Here is a 16,207-nt window from a genome sequence, read left to right as displayed (position 1 = left end):
TTCTAAAATAAAATAAAATCATGTAAATTTTAAAAGTTATTCCTTTGATTTTATCCTTTTCTTAAGTTTCTTTTGTAATTTCTTCCTTGAATTCGTTGCTGATCTTCTTTAAAAGATAACGTGCTCACTGTCTCCCATTTCCACTGCTCAGTCATCTTAAAGCATCATCTCTGGTTTCCACCTTTACTTTTCTCTCTCAAAAATCACCAGTGTTCTCTTAATTGCCAAGTTCAGTGGCCCTATTTTACTTGATATCTGCATCATTTCCTAATTCTTTAAGAGTTGTCATTCCCTGGCTTACAAAAGTCCAAGCTACTTTCCTCCCAACCATATGATTTCCTTCTCAAATAGCTTACAAGAAGCCTGAAGTCCTTCTCAACTTCTCTAATTGGAAGCCCCTCATCAAATTTACCGCCAAATCCTGTAGATTTTATCTCCTAAATCTGTCTCCAATCTTGACCATCCCCCACTCCTCATCCTGTTATTCACCAGTATCAATAGAATTACCATCTGAAACACATTTCCGTGGTGGGGAGAAGGGCAGTCTTTATCATGAGCAACTTGATTGTCTTGAGAAGATCTATTTCACCAGTCTAATATCTCATGACTTATTTCAGTTCTAATCACATAGTTCCATGAAGTTTATACCTTTTGACTCCATAATTTCTTATTAGAAATTCTCTTCTTATCCCTGTCATTCTCTGCAAAATCTAGCAAAACAAAAAAAGGAACTTTGAGTTGTCTTTCAAGACACTGTCAGTTTATTCACTCAAACATATTGTTGTTTGTTGCTCATGATACCTAGCAATTCTTATTCTGGGCAAGGCTCTGAGACTCCCCTAAGTAGAATTACTACCTGCATAACATGAAATGTCTATATTGCACTCTATTTCTCTGTTGTGTATCTGTCTATCCTACTTACTAATCTTGTGAGCAACTTGAGAACAAGACCTGTGGCCATATACACCTTTGTACTTCTAGTAACTAGCACTGTACCTGGCACAAATGAGGTGCTTGATCAATGTTAATTGGCATCATGTAAGTTAATCTCACTTTTCCTGAATACATTTTTATCAGTTATATTTTTTGAAAGTGTACAGATAGAATAAACTAAGCAAGCTTATTCCTAAGTCAAATTAAGTTAGCAGCTTAATCTTTAATGAAGCTTCTCCTCCCTGGGGAGAGGGCAGGGAGGAAGGAAGGTGGAGGAGAAAAGAAAACAGTTAGAATTTTCGTATCATTGCCTGACAGATGCTCAGGGAACACTTTGTAGAGTCCTATCCGGGTATTGACTGGGGGTGTCCCTTCAGCCCTTGCCTGTTTCCTTGTCTTGAGCTATATAGTTCCTCAGGACCATGATTCCTGTGAGATGGCAACTACTCTGCATGAAGAGTACTACCATCTAGCCAACGGATACCCAAACTCCCTCTCCCTTATTACACCTAATTGATCACCAGATACAACCAGTGCTACCTTGTCTTTGTCTACTCTGCATCCCCACCACCTCCACCCAATGTCAGACCTCCATCATCTCTCAGTTTTACTGCTACAGCCTCCAAAAAGGGCTCCCACATTCATATTCTCCTCACTAGTCCAGTTCCCACATAATGATAAGTGGTCTTTCTAAAAGGTAAATCTGGCCATAGCTCTCTCAGCTTTCTAACCTTTCAGGAGCTTCCCATTGCTCCCAGTCTATACTTCTTACATGGCCTACAAGTCCCTGCAAAAGTGACCATTACTGACCTTTCCAGCCGCATGTAATAGTACTTCCCACCCCTCCCCAGCCAACTACACTGATCTATCGTTTCCTAAAACTCCTCATGCTTTATCAGGTTCTGATCTTCATTCCTGTTCCCTCTATCTGGGATATTCACTTACCCCATATTTCTTCACCTGACTCACTCCCACCCCAACTCATCCTTCTGGCCCCAAATGTCACTTTTTTCTACCCTGTTCTTCTTAGACTGAGTTAGGTGATGCTCTCAAAATACCCTATACTTACCCTATCATAGTGTGTAGCAATTGTTGCTTGTCTTGTCTTATTTTGAGCCCATTAGGTACTGGGCCTATTATATTCACTATTTTATTTTTTCAGGTCCTAATTTTGATGTTTAGCATACACTAATATTTTTTAGCTGAAAAGATCAAATATCAGCAATTACACATATTACAAACTATAACTGTTACGGAAATTGTTGCCATGTATCCAGTAAGCAAATGACATATTCCACGTGTTATCTTGTTCAATCCTTATGACAACCATGTAAAGTAGGGATCATTCTACAAATTAGAAACTTCAGCTTATGGAGGCCAAGATAACTGCCTAAAGTCCATAAAACCAGTCGTTGTGATTCAAACCCAAGCTTGTCTGACTCAAAATAGAACTCTTCACCCTTTCACTGTAGTTATACAGTTCCCCTATCCAGTAGACACTTTAAAAATATTTGTTAAATATGTTATCATTTAACATTAAAAATTAATGTCAAAAGAATATTAGAGATTCTGCACTCATTCAGCAAAATAAATTTAACAATGGAAATTATTTGGTTTACAATTTTGCTTTCTAGCTTGGGAATTACAAATGCAATTTTGCAATTTTTTGCTTCTAATTCATTTGCAATCACAATAATTTTCTCTTGGTCCATTATGTGATGAGAGGTTATAATACCTCCTTTGTTCCTTTATAGCTAATCATCTATGTAAAAATTCACTTTTGACATACTTTAAAGCAGAATTCAGAGTATATCAGAGCTGTATTTCTTCACCTTTACCCCTACCTTAGGCAAGTGTTTGAATGACAGTAGATTTCACAATTAATAAGAAAATTTTATATTTATTAAATATGAATAATCCACCAAAGATTGTCGTTCCAATGTAAAGCTCGATGAAGAAATCATCTGAGTTGTAGGGATGATATGGGAATTAATGAGTTAATATTTGACTTTTCTAACTGCTCTGTGGAAATGCTAAATCTCAGTACAGAGTCTGTTCCTTTGATATCATATTGTTGCCTTGCTGAGAGTTTTTAATAGAAGTCATTTTAATTTTTAATATGCTTAGTGTACACTAGAAATATTTACTAATGCACAGTGTATACAATGAAATATTAATACTAATATTTTTAAGGTTGTTGGCATCTCAACTATGTATGATTTAAGATATATATCTTAAATATATATGTTAATATATATATATAACAGTAAAATTTCCACCTTTAATATAGTATATGCCTAGCTTTTAAAATATGTATTTTTTCAGAAATAAAAAATACATATGTGTACACATATATATGTACACACATATTCTGTATCCTTTTGACCCTTAAATTCCAGATTTTTTTTTTTTTTTTTTTTAGCGGTACACGGGCCTCTCACTACTGTGGCCTCTGCCGTTGCGGAGCACAGGCTCCGGATGCGCAGGCTCAGCGGCCATGGCTCACGGGCCTAGCCGCTCCGCGGCATGTGGGATCTTCTGGGACCGGGGCACGAACCCGTGTCCCCTGCATCGGCAGGCGGACTCTCAACCACTGCGCCACCAGGGAAGCCCCAGATTTATTTTTAACATATTTTTATCACATTATAAGTTGAACTTCTAGTAAACCCTATAAATAAGCTCATTGTAACAAACCAAGTCTCAAATAAAAGCATAAACATCCTACGATCAAGTCAGAGAACAACAACAAAAAAACCCATTTAATCACTTACTCAAAGAAATATTGTGGAGTGTACTATTTGCTTTCCTTTGTTTTGCTTCACCCTCAAGGTCAAAATCATTTACTATAGTACAGAACATTTTTAAAAAGCATGAAATGTTGCATAAATCCATTGAGGAGGAAAAATGCTCTTCCCATCAGGGTTGTAGTTATTAAATGGTTATTGAATGCCCTGATGTACAAGGCAAAGTGGATGCTTCAGATACGCTGTGGTTCCCGCATTCTCTCTGCTCACTTATTGTCAGCCTGCCAAAAATACATGGACAATATAAGTCCTTACAGAAATTGAGCTATTGAGAGTTACATGTGAAAATATACATATTTTAAAATGAACTAGCTCATTTGGAAATTAGTAAATTAAAGGTTGATTAATGGCTTAATAAACATTAAAATGGATATTTAAATAGTCTATTAATCTCAAAGACCATGAGAACCAATTGCTTTATTATGTGAATGGTGAATTTCAAAATAAAATTAAATTTCAATGTAAGAACAAAAAAAGGAAAAATTAATTGTCCTTACTGGTTTTTACATCAATACAAGTACTTTTTTGAGAATGTTTTAGTTTTGCTGTTATCCAATTTATTTAGTATTTTATCTGAATTCTTATCTCATGTGCTAATATAGAGATGGACTCTTTCCATACATCTAAAAATTCTTCCCTTTTTGAGTAATAGTGTTATTACTCCAACCAAATAAAGAGCTCAGAACCGCATCATCTTTGATTTCAACAATGAGAAATATAAGAATACATTGATAAAAGTATATTGGTTGTGAGAGTTTTAATACCATTCTTTTAGTCTGTGATGGATCAAAGAAAAATTAAATAAGGACATTGATAATTTGAATAATATAAATAGCAAAAATGTTGTAAATGTATGTTATCTCAAAAATTATATGTACAGAGAATTCTTATTTTCAGTGGCCCATGGTATTGATATATTTATACAAATTTCAAAGTAAGTCTCAATAAATTCAAACAAGCAGACATTGTAGGGCTATTATACCAATAAATTCAAGATAGAAGATATCATATAGGGTTATTAGCTAATCACAATGCAGTTAAATGAGAAATTAATAATAAAATGATAGAAAAAATATAACCTCTTGAAAAATTAAAAATGTCCTCCCAAACAGTAAGAACCTTTTCTTCCAAAATCTATGAAATTGGACCAAGCAGTCACTGAATGTCTTACTATTAACAAGGATGATCAAGAAAGGATGAAAGAACATGACAAAGAACTTAGTTTGAGAAATTAGAAAAGGAACAACAAAACAAAGGGAACATAAATAAAGAGAAATTAATGAATTATCAATGTAGCAGATGATATTAGTATAGCAAGTGGTTCTTAGGGAAAAAAAATCAATAAAACACACAAGCTTTAGTGTTGTCAGCAGAATCCTAAGATGATGCCAATGACTCAATAAGCTAGAGTTCAGTTTGTTAATTTTTTATGTATTTTAATCTATTTGTTTAATACATTTATTATTTAATTTTACTTATTAATGTTCTTTATTTAGCTCATCAGCCAAAACCCTTGTTGCCTCCCGTGCATTGCCTAGGCACACTTCAGTTCAGTCACTTCTGTATCTGTTTCATTTTGTGTGTTTTTCTTTTCTTTTTCATACTAATGCTATTTATTTACATTATGTATGGACTTATAGAAAAAACACTAACTTTTTTCTCTGGTTAGCATAATTTATCTAGAGTATATTAACTGGCCTGAGCCTACTTGCCTGTGGTTTGGTCTTTCTAACATTCACTTGTCATTTTATCTGATGTCAGTATGACAAAGGTGGGGCAAGTTTCCCTCGCTAGTGTGAGAATCAGGGTCTGTCAAGGGGGTCAGCGAGGATGTGGTTTACCAGGCTTCTTTTGCAAAATGTTGCTTTAGGGAGTTATTTAAACCGGATATGAATACTAACTTTAAAACTCGAACCTGTAATCATGTCCCATTCCTGAAATGTATACAAACTCCTTCCAATCCCAAACATTAAACTGCTTCATTTTGAAAATTGATACATACTTAAATTAAAATGTGCCTTTGGGCCTCTTGTTCCAGTCTGGGTTCATTGTTTGCGGTTCTGCATCATCACTTTAGCATGAGCCACACCTGTAATTCATCATCTATGAGTCCAGTTTAGGTTTTTCAAAGAGGACAAAGATTTTAAAGAACCTTATAAGGCAACCTGAATTTAGCATCCTTCCAGAAATTTATATCCCAGATACACCCCCCCCCATTTTTTGGCCACGCCCATGGCATGCGGGATCTTAGCTCCTCAACCAGGGATTGAACCTGTGCCCCCCACTAGACCACCAGGGAAGTCCCAATACCCCTTTTTAAAAATAATTATTCACACCTAATTTTACAGTAAGTTTTTTTTAATGTGTTTGTATATGTATGAGAGATTTGTCTTTATTTAGTTTATGCAATGATTTCAACTTAGTTTTTATGAATACAATAAATAACTTTGTTTTCAAACTCATTTTATCAAATTATGCAAGAGTAAATTCTGTAATTACATTAATTTACAATAGTACAGGTTGATTTGAACACAAACATAACTTATTTTCGATAACTACACAACTCACCAGGTGGAAGAAGAGGTGTACAGGTGTACTAGAGTGTAGCCCACCTCCTGAGAAAATATCAGCACACCACTGGCATCAGTCATTGTGTTCTACAGAGAAAATGCCAAGCATCGTTAGCTTGGTAAGTCAGTTAGTATGGAGGTGGGCTAAATAAAAAGAAGTACGTGCCGAAAGAATTGTGCCGATAAAGTGTTGAAGATGAGAGCGTAATTATTCTTCTTCCACAATGATGGGCAAAAGCCACTATAAGCAAAAGCCAGAGAACATTAAGAAGTTCACCTTGACTAAAGGACAGCTTCTGTGAAAGATAGATTTGGGAAATTTGGTTAGAAAGGTAAGTTGGAGACAGAAATTTCATTTGGTAGTAATATCTGAAACAGAGGTATTCATTCATTCACCAAATATTTATTGGGCATGTAGCATAATTCAGGCTTTGTGTTCCACAAAGGTCTAGAATTAGGTGAGGCGAGAATAAGGATGAACTTATTATTTATAGCTGTCCAAAAAAAAGTGACAGTAGTCAACAGAGAGTTCATAAGAATTTGGAAGATGAAACTGAGAGAAGAGTTATTTCAAAGGTAGAATTAAATGACTTTACTGTCAATATTTGAAATAAATAAGACAAGGAGGTTTGAGTCTAGGTGCTGAAAGAATGATATTGCAAAGAATCGGAATCAGGAACTTGGTTTAAAAAGTAGGTTTAGGATAGAAAAAAAGAAAAAAAAAGACATCTTTAATTAAGAGCATGCTGAATTTAAGTGACACTAGGCACACTTCTACTTTCCTGCCATAGTCCAAGCAGATCATGGAATATAATTACATTGCTTAAGATGTGTTTGGAAATTAATTTGTAAACATCTAGAGGATCACTTGTCTATACCTGGGAACTTTCCAGGAGCACATCTTCCAACTGAGTACTAATAATGGGCATTTAATCATCTTTTATATCCTTTTAAAAATGTAGATTGATTCCCAACTGTATGCATTAAAGGGAAAATATGCTTAGAAGTAGAGTAACTGGTAACATATTACAAAGTTGGGTTATAAGACAAGAATAGATAATTTTAAAGAATATTCTTAAAATAAAGTTGGATATATTGGCGACAGCTCTCATCTGGAGAAAGTCTGACCCAGTAAGACCTGGAGTAACTATACATAAAAAAAGGTGTCAATTTATTTTATCATCATCTAGGCAAGCCACATCAGGGGAGGATATTTAGGGAGGCAATAAGTAGACATAAATTAATTTTATATTATTTTAGGTTCACATCAGTACTCACAGTTGCTAACTGAAAACTGAAATCTGGGTTATCAATAATATTTAGTAATGGATACAAAGTTTGATAAGGAGCCTGATATCTAGCACTATGTGTGAAGAACTGTGATAAGCAAAAGCTGGATTTGTTCAGAAATTTTAAAGACTTTTCAAGCAGTATTTAAAAAAACATTTCTCTGTGAGTTAAAGTAATATTATACCAAAATGTTTTATTATTGCTTGTGCTTAAGTTACTATTATGACATTTGCTTTATAACAAGTATATAATTCGTTTGGCATAATTACTGTAAACAGAGATTAAATAGAACTCATGTCTACACATATCCAAAAGTTAGTTTTTTGCATCTGATGAATTAATTTTCATGAAGACACTGAATATATGTATTATGTAAAATTCCATTATTGGTTTATGTTATAAACAAGGTGCCTTTGTTTTTGTGTTTCACTTCAGTGGTAGATTCTCTTCATCTGTTAGACTCATCTTGATAGTTTTTCTATGGATTATTTCCACTTTTAAATTGATGGAAGAATTATAAGCATGTGAATACACTGTTTCTTTTATTTCAGAAACAGGGTGGTTGCACAGAAGTCAGAGCATGGGCTTTGGGCTCAGCAACAATTCTCTCAAATCTTGGCTTTCTCACTTGTTGGTTATATGACAATAGACAAGTTACTTAACCTGTCTAAACCTTAATTTTATCATTTGCAAAGTGATAATGATTATCACTAACTTCCCCTCTCCCACCCCTCCCTCTGGGGCTTCTCTAATTCATAGGACAGTGGTTTGCTTAGTACATGTTTTTGATGGCCGTTTGAAACTTCATAACATAGCAGTCTGACTTCATACATTGCAAATTATGGTAAAGGAGTTACCATAGATGATTTCCTTATTTCCCCTTCTTATTCATTCTTTATTTTTAATTTTAAAAATCTCTTAATTTCAAGGAGAATCCAGAATCAGTTCATTGTACTAATCCTTCCTTGCTAGGCTATTTCTTAGGTACCAAAATAAAAGGGATTTACTTTTTATGTCCATCTCATGCTCAGAAACTTAATGAAAGCAGTAGCTCATCCGAAGGCAGCACTGTAGACATTGGAGCACCTGCCGAGGAACAGCCTGTAGTGGAACCTGAGGAAACCCTTGAACCTGAAGCCTGTTTCACTGAAGGTAAAGAACATGATCTTCATGTTAATCTTCCCTTTATAGAATGCATTTTTTTTTTAGCTGTTGATCACCCAAAATGGACCACTCAGAATAGAACTTTGTAGTCAATCTATTTCAATTACCTCTTATATGCCAACAGATTTAAAATCTCATGTTATGTTTTGGTTATATCTGCCCATTATGTGTAAGGGACCATGAACATGGAGAAAAGATATTTTAATGTAATCAAAACTAATGACTAATTTATAATATTTCAAATAAAACGGTGATTTCGCAATAAGTTGGCATCTTAAACACTAGTCAAAATTCTCATACACAAAAGTTACTTTAGAAGTAATTTTTTAGCTATTAAAGTCAAATGAGTTGCAAATGCTCAGATGTATTTTTTTAACAAAATCATTATTTTCCAATGCTTGCTGGGTGAAACAGGAAATAAGCACTGCCCAATACCTGATCCCTGCACAGTATCTAGTTTAGCCTGGCACAATATGGACAATAAGTCTAAGAGCTTTGTTTTCTCCATGATTAGTATTTCCCATGGTCTGAGTTTCTTGGGAATTTGAGTTTTGAAGGTATGAATATATTTGCATATTCTCTATTTTGTGATTTTTTTTCCTCATAGGCCTGATATATATTTTCTCCCTCTTTTCCTGTATAAATTATACACATCACTCAAAGTCCTCAGAACTACCTTCATCCGACCATGGTGGGAAAAACTTCTTATTCCTCTGAACAGCTATAAATAAAGATATTCTTTAATTCACCTGATAACTAATCATGTATTATCTTATGAGGGTTCTTCTCTTTCTCATTTGAACTGTTATATATATCTTTACTGGCTTTCTTCCTTCCTTCCCTTCTTTCCCTTCCCCTTCTTTCTCCCTTTTCTTCAAGCATACCTGATTTTTTTTTTTGACTTGAGGCAGTGTTCTTTTGTTTATATCTGTTCTTAAAAACCAGATTGTAGGTTTCCTGGGGGCAAGTCCACGTTCTGTACCTTTTTACATTTTTTCTCTTTTTCTTTTTTTTTAATATCCTCTATGGTGATTACAAAGGTGCTCACAAATTTCTCTTGATTTAATTTTTTTTAATTTTATTTTTTTATTGGAGTATAGTTGATTTACAATGTTATGTTAATTTCTGCTGTACAACAAAGTGATTCAGCTTTATATATATACATTCTTTTTTATATTCTTTTCCATTATGGTTCCTGTTGATTTAATTCTTGTTAGAGTGAGTGAAAGCAGTATAGGGAAGGCAACACCAAATCAAAGCAGGACTAGTCAAATCACATTTTAGTGGACTAAATTAATCTTGAAAATTCTATAAGCTCTTCTAGGAGCACCACAAGAGAACCTAAACAGTAATAAACAGCATTGTTGGGTAAGAACTATATTATTACTCTGCATCCTCTTTAAAAGGGACGTTTTCTGCTTATTATTAATTTCACTTTGAAGTCCTTTCCTAGAGTGACTTCAACAAAGTGCAATAGGATGATATAGTACAAGGCAAAGCTACTTAACATGTACTTGTACTTTACAACGTTCTTTCTTGGACAATAGCAGTTGGGTCCGAAAAAACAGGTATTATCCAGGGAACCGTTTAAAGAGGCTGAATAATTTTCACAACTTCACTCTGCTAATAGATGTGCTCTTACTACTCCAGGCTTAGAGAGTTATCCTAGCAAGATAGAGATGGCAGTAGCAATGAGAAGATGAATCCAGGACACGCCAAAGGGTATCATTGAAGCAGCAGAAGTTATTTACCTACTCCTGTTTGAACATTATACTTGCAGGCTGTGTACAAAGATTCAAATGTTGTCAAATTAGTGTGGAGGAAGGGAGAGGAAAACAATGGTGGAACCTGAGAAGAACGTGTTTCCGAATAGTTGAACATAACTGGTTTGAGACCTTCATTGTTTTCATGATTCTCCTTAGTAGTGGTGCTCTGGTGAGTGAATATTAAGCAAACGTGCTATAATGCCAAGTCTTAGAATCACCTAATACTAATGACTTATTAATCCTTTCAGTAGCATTGTTTTATTATCCAATGCATTATTTTTCCTGAACCCTCATTCTACATCCATTTCTGTGGAATCAGCCATCACCTCTGTTTGATAGCCCCCAAACTGTTATCTCCATTTATGACTTCTTCCTTAAACATATGTGCATCGCTATATCCATCCATACATACACCCATCCACCCATATACCCACCCACCCACCCTTCTACCCATCTCCAGTGCATCTTTAATGACCCCACTTCATTCTTACAGCCTATATACAATGTATAACTATGCAGTTCTGGATTTACTTTTATTATGTATACATATACTTCTAACAAGCTATTTATTAATTTTTGCTTATTATTAAGTAACCCCCCAAATTTGTCCCTCTAGTTTATTCATTATAACCAAAGAACATGAGTATTTAATTACTCATATTTTAACAAGAAAGTAAGCATGGCAACTACAGTAAAGTCCTGTGATTGGGTATATATAACTTCTAAGTTCTGATGAATTTTGTTTATGAATGATATTATTATTATCTCTTTATGGACAGTCAAAAAGTCCTTAGGAACCACTTCTCTGTCTGTTTTGAATTGGGTCCATTGTTCTTATGCTACTCAGAGAACAATGGATATTGGTAAAATAAATATTGGGCAGCGTGCCTAAGGGATTATTTAAGGACTGGTTTCTCTCTATATAAAAGTGTTCATCAGAATCAATTTCTATTTATATGAAAATCATTTACAAAAATATAAAGTATAGCATATAGATAGCATTTTAGGAAAATGCTGACACAAATAGACTACTTAAGCCATAAGATAGATGTAGATAGATAGATAGATAGATAGGTAGATAGATAGATAGATAAAGGATGGAAAGATGGTAAAACTTGCCTGATTGAAATGCAATTACTTAGGTTTCTTTAACTTAAAAGTGTATAACTCTAACACAGGCCTATATTTTTCTGCATATCTCTCTGATGAAATAAATTTTATCTACATGGCACTTTAGACAAGAAATAGTTTTTCACCATTTAACTGAATATATACTTAGATAAAAAATGTCAAGTGAGGTTCACATTAGAAGAAGAATACATATTAAGAGTCTGAATGAGAAGTAAATTCATCTTACCATCCTTGTCACACCATATCTTTGCTGAGAAATATAAACTATCAACAAAATGAAGGGGACAAAGGGAACAAATGAACTCAACTGTATAGTAAAATTAGGCAATGTGATGATCAATTACAATTTCTGCTTTATGAAAAATATAAGCCTTCACTTTTTATTTCTTCAACCTCCTTTCTATGGCAAAAAATAAAAATTAAAAAAGCCAACAGGAGGAAGCAAAAGATATGAAACAAAAGGAATAAATAACTTCAAGTTAGGGTAGCAGCATCAAGATGTGACATCAAGAACTATTTCCTGAACAAGTCAAACTAATTCATTAGAGTTATGCTCTTACTTCTTCCTTCCAGTTATATCACTAGAGAGCATAACTTTTCTCCTGATTCATTAAAAGGTCTTTGAGATAAAGAAAAGACAGTGATAGCTACTCTTCCTCTACCCTCCTGTTGCAATGAAGTGTCATATATATAAAATCAGGAAAAGATATTTATATGTGGTCAGAAAAAATAGCTCATAATAGTTGTAATAGTATAATAGTTTCAGAAAGCTAAAATGCATAACTTTTCTTTATAGGCATTTGAGGATATATATATTGATCAGCGAAAGACGATCAAGACAATGTTGGAATATGCTGATAAGGTTTTCACTTACATTTTCATTCTGGAAATGCTTCTAAAATGGGTGGCATATGGCTATCAGACATATTTCACCAATGCCTGGTGTTGGCTAGACTTCTTAATTGTTGATGTAAGTATCCTCCTATCTTTATCTTCCATTCAAGGTAATTTGTTTTATCTATAAACTAATTCTAAAATAGTGAATCTTTGATCACTCTGTTATGCTGACAGGATATGCTACTTAGTAGACACTAAACTAATTCACTGAATAATAGTGTAGTTTTTGTAAGAAATAAGCTAATTTAATACTGATTTAGCATGGGGGGATGGGATTTGTGGTGGTTATCTAGAATAAAAAGCTGGGAAAAAACGTAGCAGAACTTTGTAGGGAGAGTGGTGAAATAGGGTATGTTGTTTAAATTACTTACGTTGTGAATCAGACAGAATCGAGCTTGAATCCCAGCCCCACCACTGATTGGTTGTGTGCCACTGAGTAACTTACTTGGCTTTTGACTCTGTAAAATGATGATATTAGTGCATACGGAGTTAAAGACATTCAATAAACAGTGATGATGGTGGAAGCTAATGTCAATTTTTAAAAATTCTTTTTCATCTTCTCAAAGTTTTTAAAGGATATGTTTAAAGAGTAGATTATGTAGATTATAACTCCATTATAGGAAGTAAGATGTACGGGGTGTAGTGAAAAACTCTACTTCATTCTGGGATGAGGAGTTTCCCCAGTGTAACTGTAGATTTGCAGCAAGCCCATAATGTACCAACAGCCCTTCACAGAGTTTGTAAACCTAATGATTAATATTTCATCTACCCAAAACAAGTGGCTGCCTTTGAGATTTGTTAAAGGTAAACATCATGTTATATGTTTCAAGTTTGGCATAATTTCAGTTTTAGAAAAGTGTGTTCGAAATATTACAAACTTCATAGGCAACAGTTTTATTACCCAAAGATGATAATCCAGCAGAACTATGCAGATTTCTTATGGAAAGTATTTCTAGAACTAAGGGTCATGCATATACATCATATCTCTTTAATTCTGAAAAAAGGCAAACCCAGAGCTATTTGAAAAGCTTAACAGTGTTACTATGAAATGAGTGAATTGAAAAAAGCCTCAAAAGAGTGATAAGGGGTTCACATCCAACATATACAAACAGCTCATGCAACTCAGCATCAAACCAAACAAGCAGCTAAATTAAAAATGGGCAGAACTGAATAGAAATTGTTCCAAGGAGAAAATGCAGATGGCCAATAGGCACATGAAAATATGCTCAACATTGCTAATCATCAGGGAAATGCAAATCAAAACCACAATGAGGTATCACCTCACACCTTTCAGAATGGCTATCTTCAAAAAGACCACAAATAACAAATATTGGCGAGGATGTAGAGAAAAGGGAACCCTTGTACACTGTTGGTGGGAATATAAATTGGTGCAGCCACTATGAAAAACAGTATGGAGGTTTCTAAAAAAGCTAAAAATAGAATTATCATATGATCCAGAAACTCCACTCCTGGATATATATCCGGAGAAAGTGAAAACACTAACTTGAAAAGGTACATGCACCCCGATGTTCACAGCAGTATTATTTATAATAATATAAAGATACGGAAGCAACCTAAGTGTCCATCAACAGATGAAAGGGGCTTCCCTGGTGGCGCAGTGGTTGAGAATCTGCCTGCTAATGCAGGGGACACGGGTTCGAGCCCTGGTCTGGGAGGATCCCACATGCCGCAGAGCAACTAGGCCGGTGAGCCACAAATACTGAGCCTGCGCGTCTGGAGGTTGTGCTCTGCAACAAGAGAGGCCGCGATAGTGAGAGGCCTGCGCACCGCGATGAAGAGTGGCCCCCACTTGCCACAACTAGAGAAAGCCCTCGCACAGAAACGAAGACGCAACACAGCAAAAATAAATAAATTAATTAATAAACTCCTACCCGCAACAGCTTCTGTAAAAAAAAAAAAAAAAAACAGATGAATGGGTAAAGAAGATATGATAGATATGTGTGTATATATATATATATATATACACACACACACACACACAATAGAATACTACTCAGCCATAGAAAAGAAATTTTCCCATATGCAACAACACAGATGGACCTGAAGTAAGTCAGACAGGAAAAGACAAATACTGTATGTTATCACTTATACGTGGAATCTAAGAGTAAAGCAAACTAGTCAATATAACAAAACAGAAACAGACTCACAGATATAGAGAACAAACTAGTGGTTATCAGTGGGGAGAGGGAATGGGGGAGGGGCACAATAGGGGTAGGGGATTAAAAGGTACAAACTACTATGTATGAAATAAATAAGCTACAGGGATGTATTATACAGCACAGGGAATATAGCCAATATTTATAATAACTTTAAATGGAGTATAATCTATAAAAATTTTGAACTACTGTGTTGTACAGCTAAAACTAATATAATATTGTAAATCAAATATACCTCAATAAAAAAAAGAAAGAAACCTCAAAAGAATAATTGCTTCAGCATGTCACAAAGAGAAAGTTTCTAATATTTGAGATTTCAAGCATTAGAAGTTATATCATATTTCAACTGCTCATAATTTTTCACACTAGGCTTTAAATCTAAATATAATTTAATCCTTTTGAAAATTCCTGAGCTTTGCTTTTCTCTTTTATGCTTATTCCATGTCTGAATTTTTTAGTGGAAGAATGATGATTTTATTTATTATTACGAGTTGGTTTTTAATAGCCATTTCCGAAATATTTTAGGAAAATAATTCTGAAGGGAATTTTATAGTTTTGCAATAATAATACTTTTATTTTTCACGGTTCTATTTTAATTACTTCATAAGGATCAGCATAGCACTCTAAAAAAAGACAAAAGGAATTATAGCACATCTCAAGTAAACTAAAAAGCATATTAAACATAAGCCAACTTAATACACTTAAACATAGAAAATTTTGCAAAAATAGTATCCAGTGTATTTGGAACTATCCAATACCAGCTATTCTCAAACCAAAGAAATTCTAACTCTGGATACAGAGTTTTGGTCTTTATTTAGAGAATTACACATCTAAAATTTGTATTTCTTAGTTTTAGTTGCATATTTCATGCAAATGAAGTTAGTTTATTTATTTCTTTATTTGGTAAACATTTATTGACTGGCGATTTTGGGCCAAGTACCGTGGCAGAAGCTCTAGATTAGTATAAAAATTTTGAGTAAGTTTCATGATGGAATTACTTTTAAGTTACATTATTTACGTAGGAATAAACTTTAGATAAGTGAAAACACAAAGTATTAGCAAGACAACAAAAATTCATCTTCAAAAAATCAACCTCAAAATTAATATGACAGCGCATTAATTTCTGTGGGTATCAATTATAATTAGTTGAAAATACCAACACAGGATAGATATTTCTTGCTTTTTCTGGTACAATAGCAGTTTTTATATTTTATTACTAACCATTGGCAAAGCCCTAAATTCAGCAGCAACTTAATAAAATAAAGGAAGAATAATCAATGACATTTTCCTATACCTGGACTTCTTCCTTTTTAAAATCAATTTTTACTTAGGTTTTCTAACTAACTGAGTAATTACTAAATCACATGACATTTAATTCTTTTATTCAACTAGTTTTTAATTAACATCATGAAAGCTACTTTCTTTGCATGCAACTAAAAATATTTCCTTAAAATTTTAAAAGGTTTACTGAAAAT

General features: G+C 34.0%; 1 protein-coding gene across 3 annotated transcripts in view; it reads left to right on the top strand.

The window, feature by feature from the left end:
* LOC101279038 (sodium channel protein type 1 subunit alpha) overlaps window positions 1-16,207 on the top strand; it is a 163,229-nt gene that overhangs the window by 124,520 nt on the left and 22,502 nt on the right. For all 3 annotated transcript variants that reach the window (XM_049712218.1, XM_049712219.1, XM_049712217.1), the window contains exons 18-20: window positions 8,629-8,749; window positions 10,542-10,696; window positions 12,455-12,628. In XM_049712218.1, coding sequence (XP_049568175.1) covers window positions 8,629-8,749; window positions 10,542-10,696; window positions 12,455-12,628 — 450 coding nt within the window. The remainder of the gene's footprint in view (window positions 1-8,628; window positions 8,750-10,541; window positions 10,697-12,454; window positions 12,629-16,207) is intronic.

The sequence above is a fragment of the Orcinus orca genome, chromosome 7 (assembly GCF_937001465.1).
Source record: "Orcinus orca chromosome 7, mOrcOrc1.1, whole genome shotgun sequence".
NCBI lineage: Eukaryota > Metazoa > Chordata > Mammalia > Artiodactyla > Delphinidae > Orcinus > Orcinus orca.
Note: the sequence above shows the minus strand (reverse complement) of the source record. Positions and strands in the feature narration are given on the sequence as shown.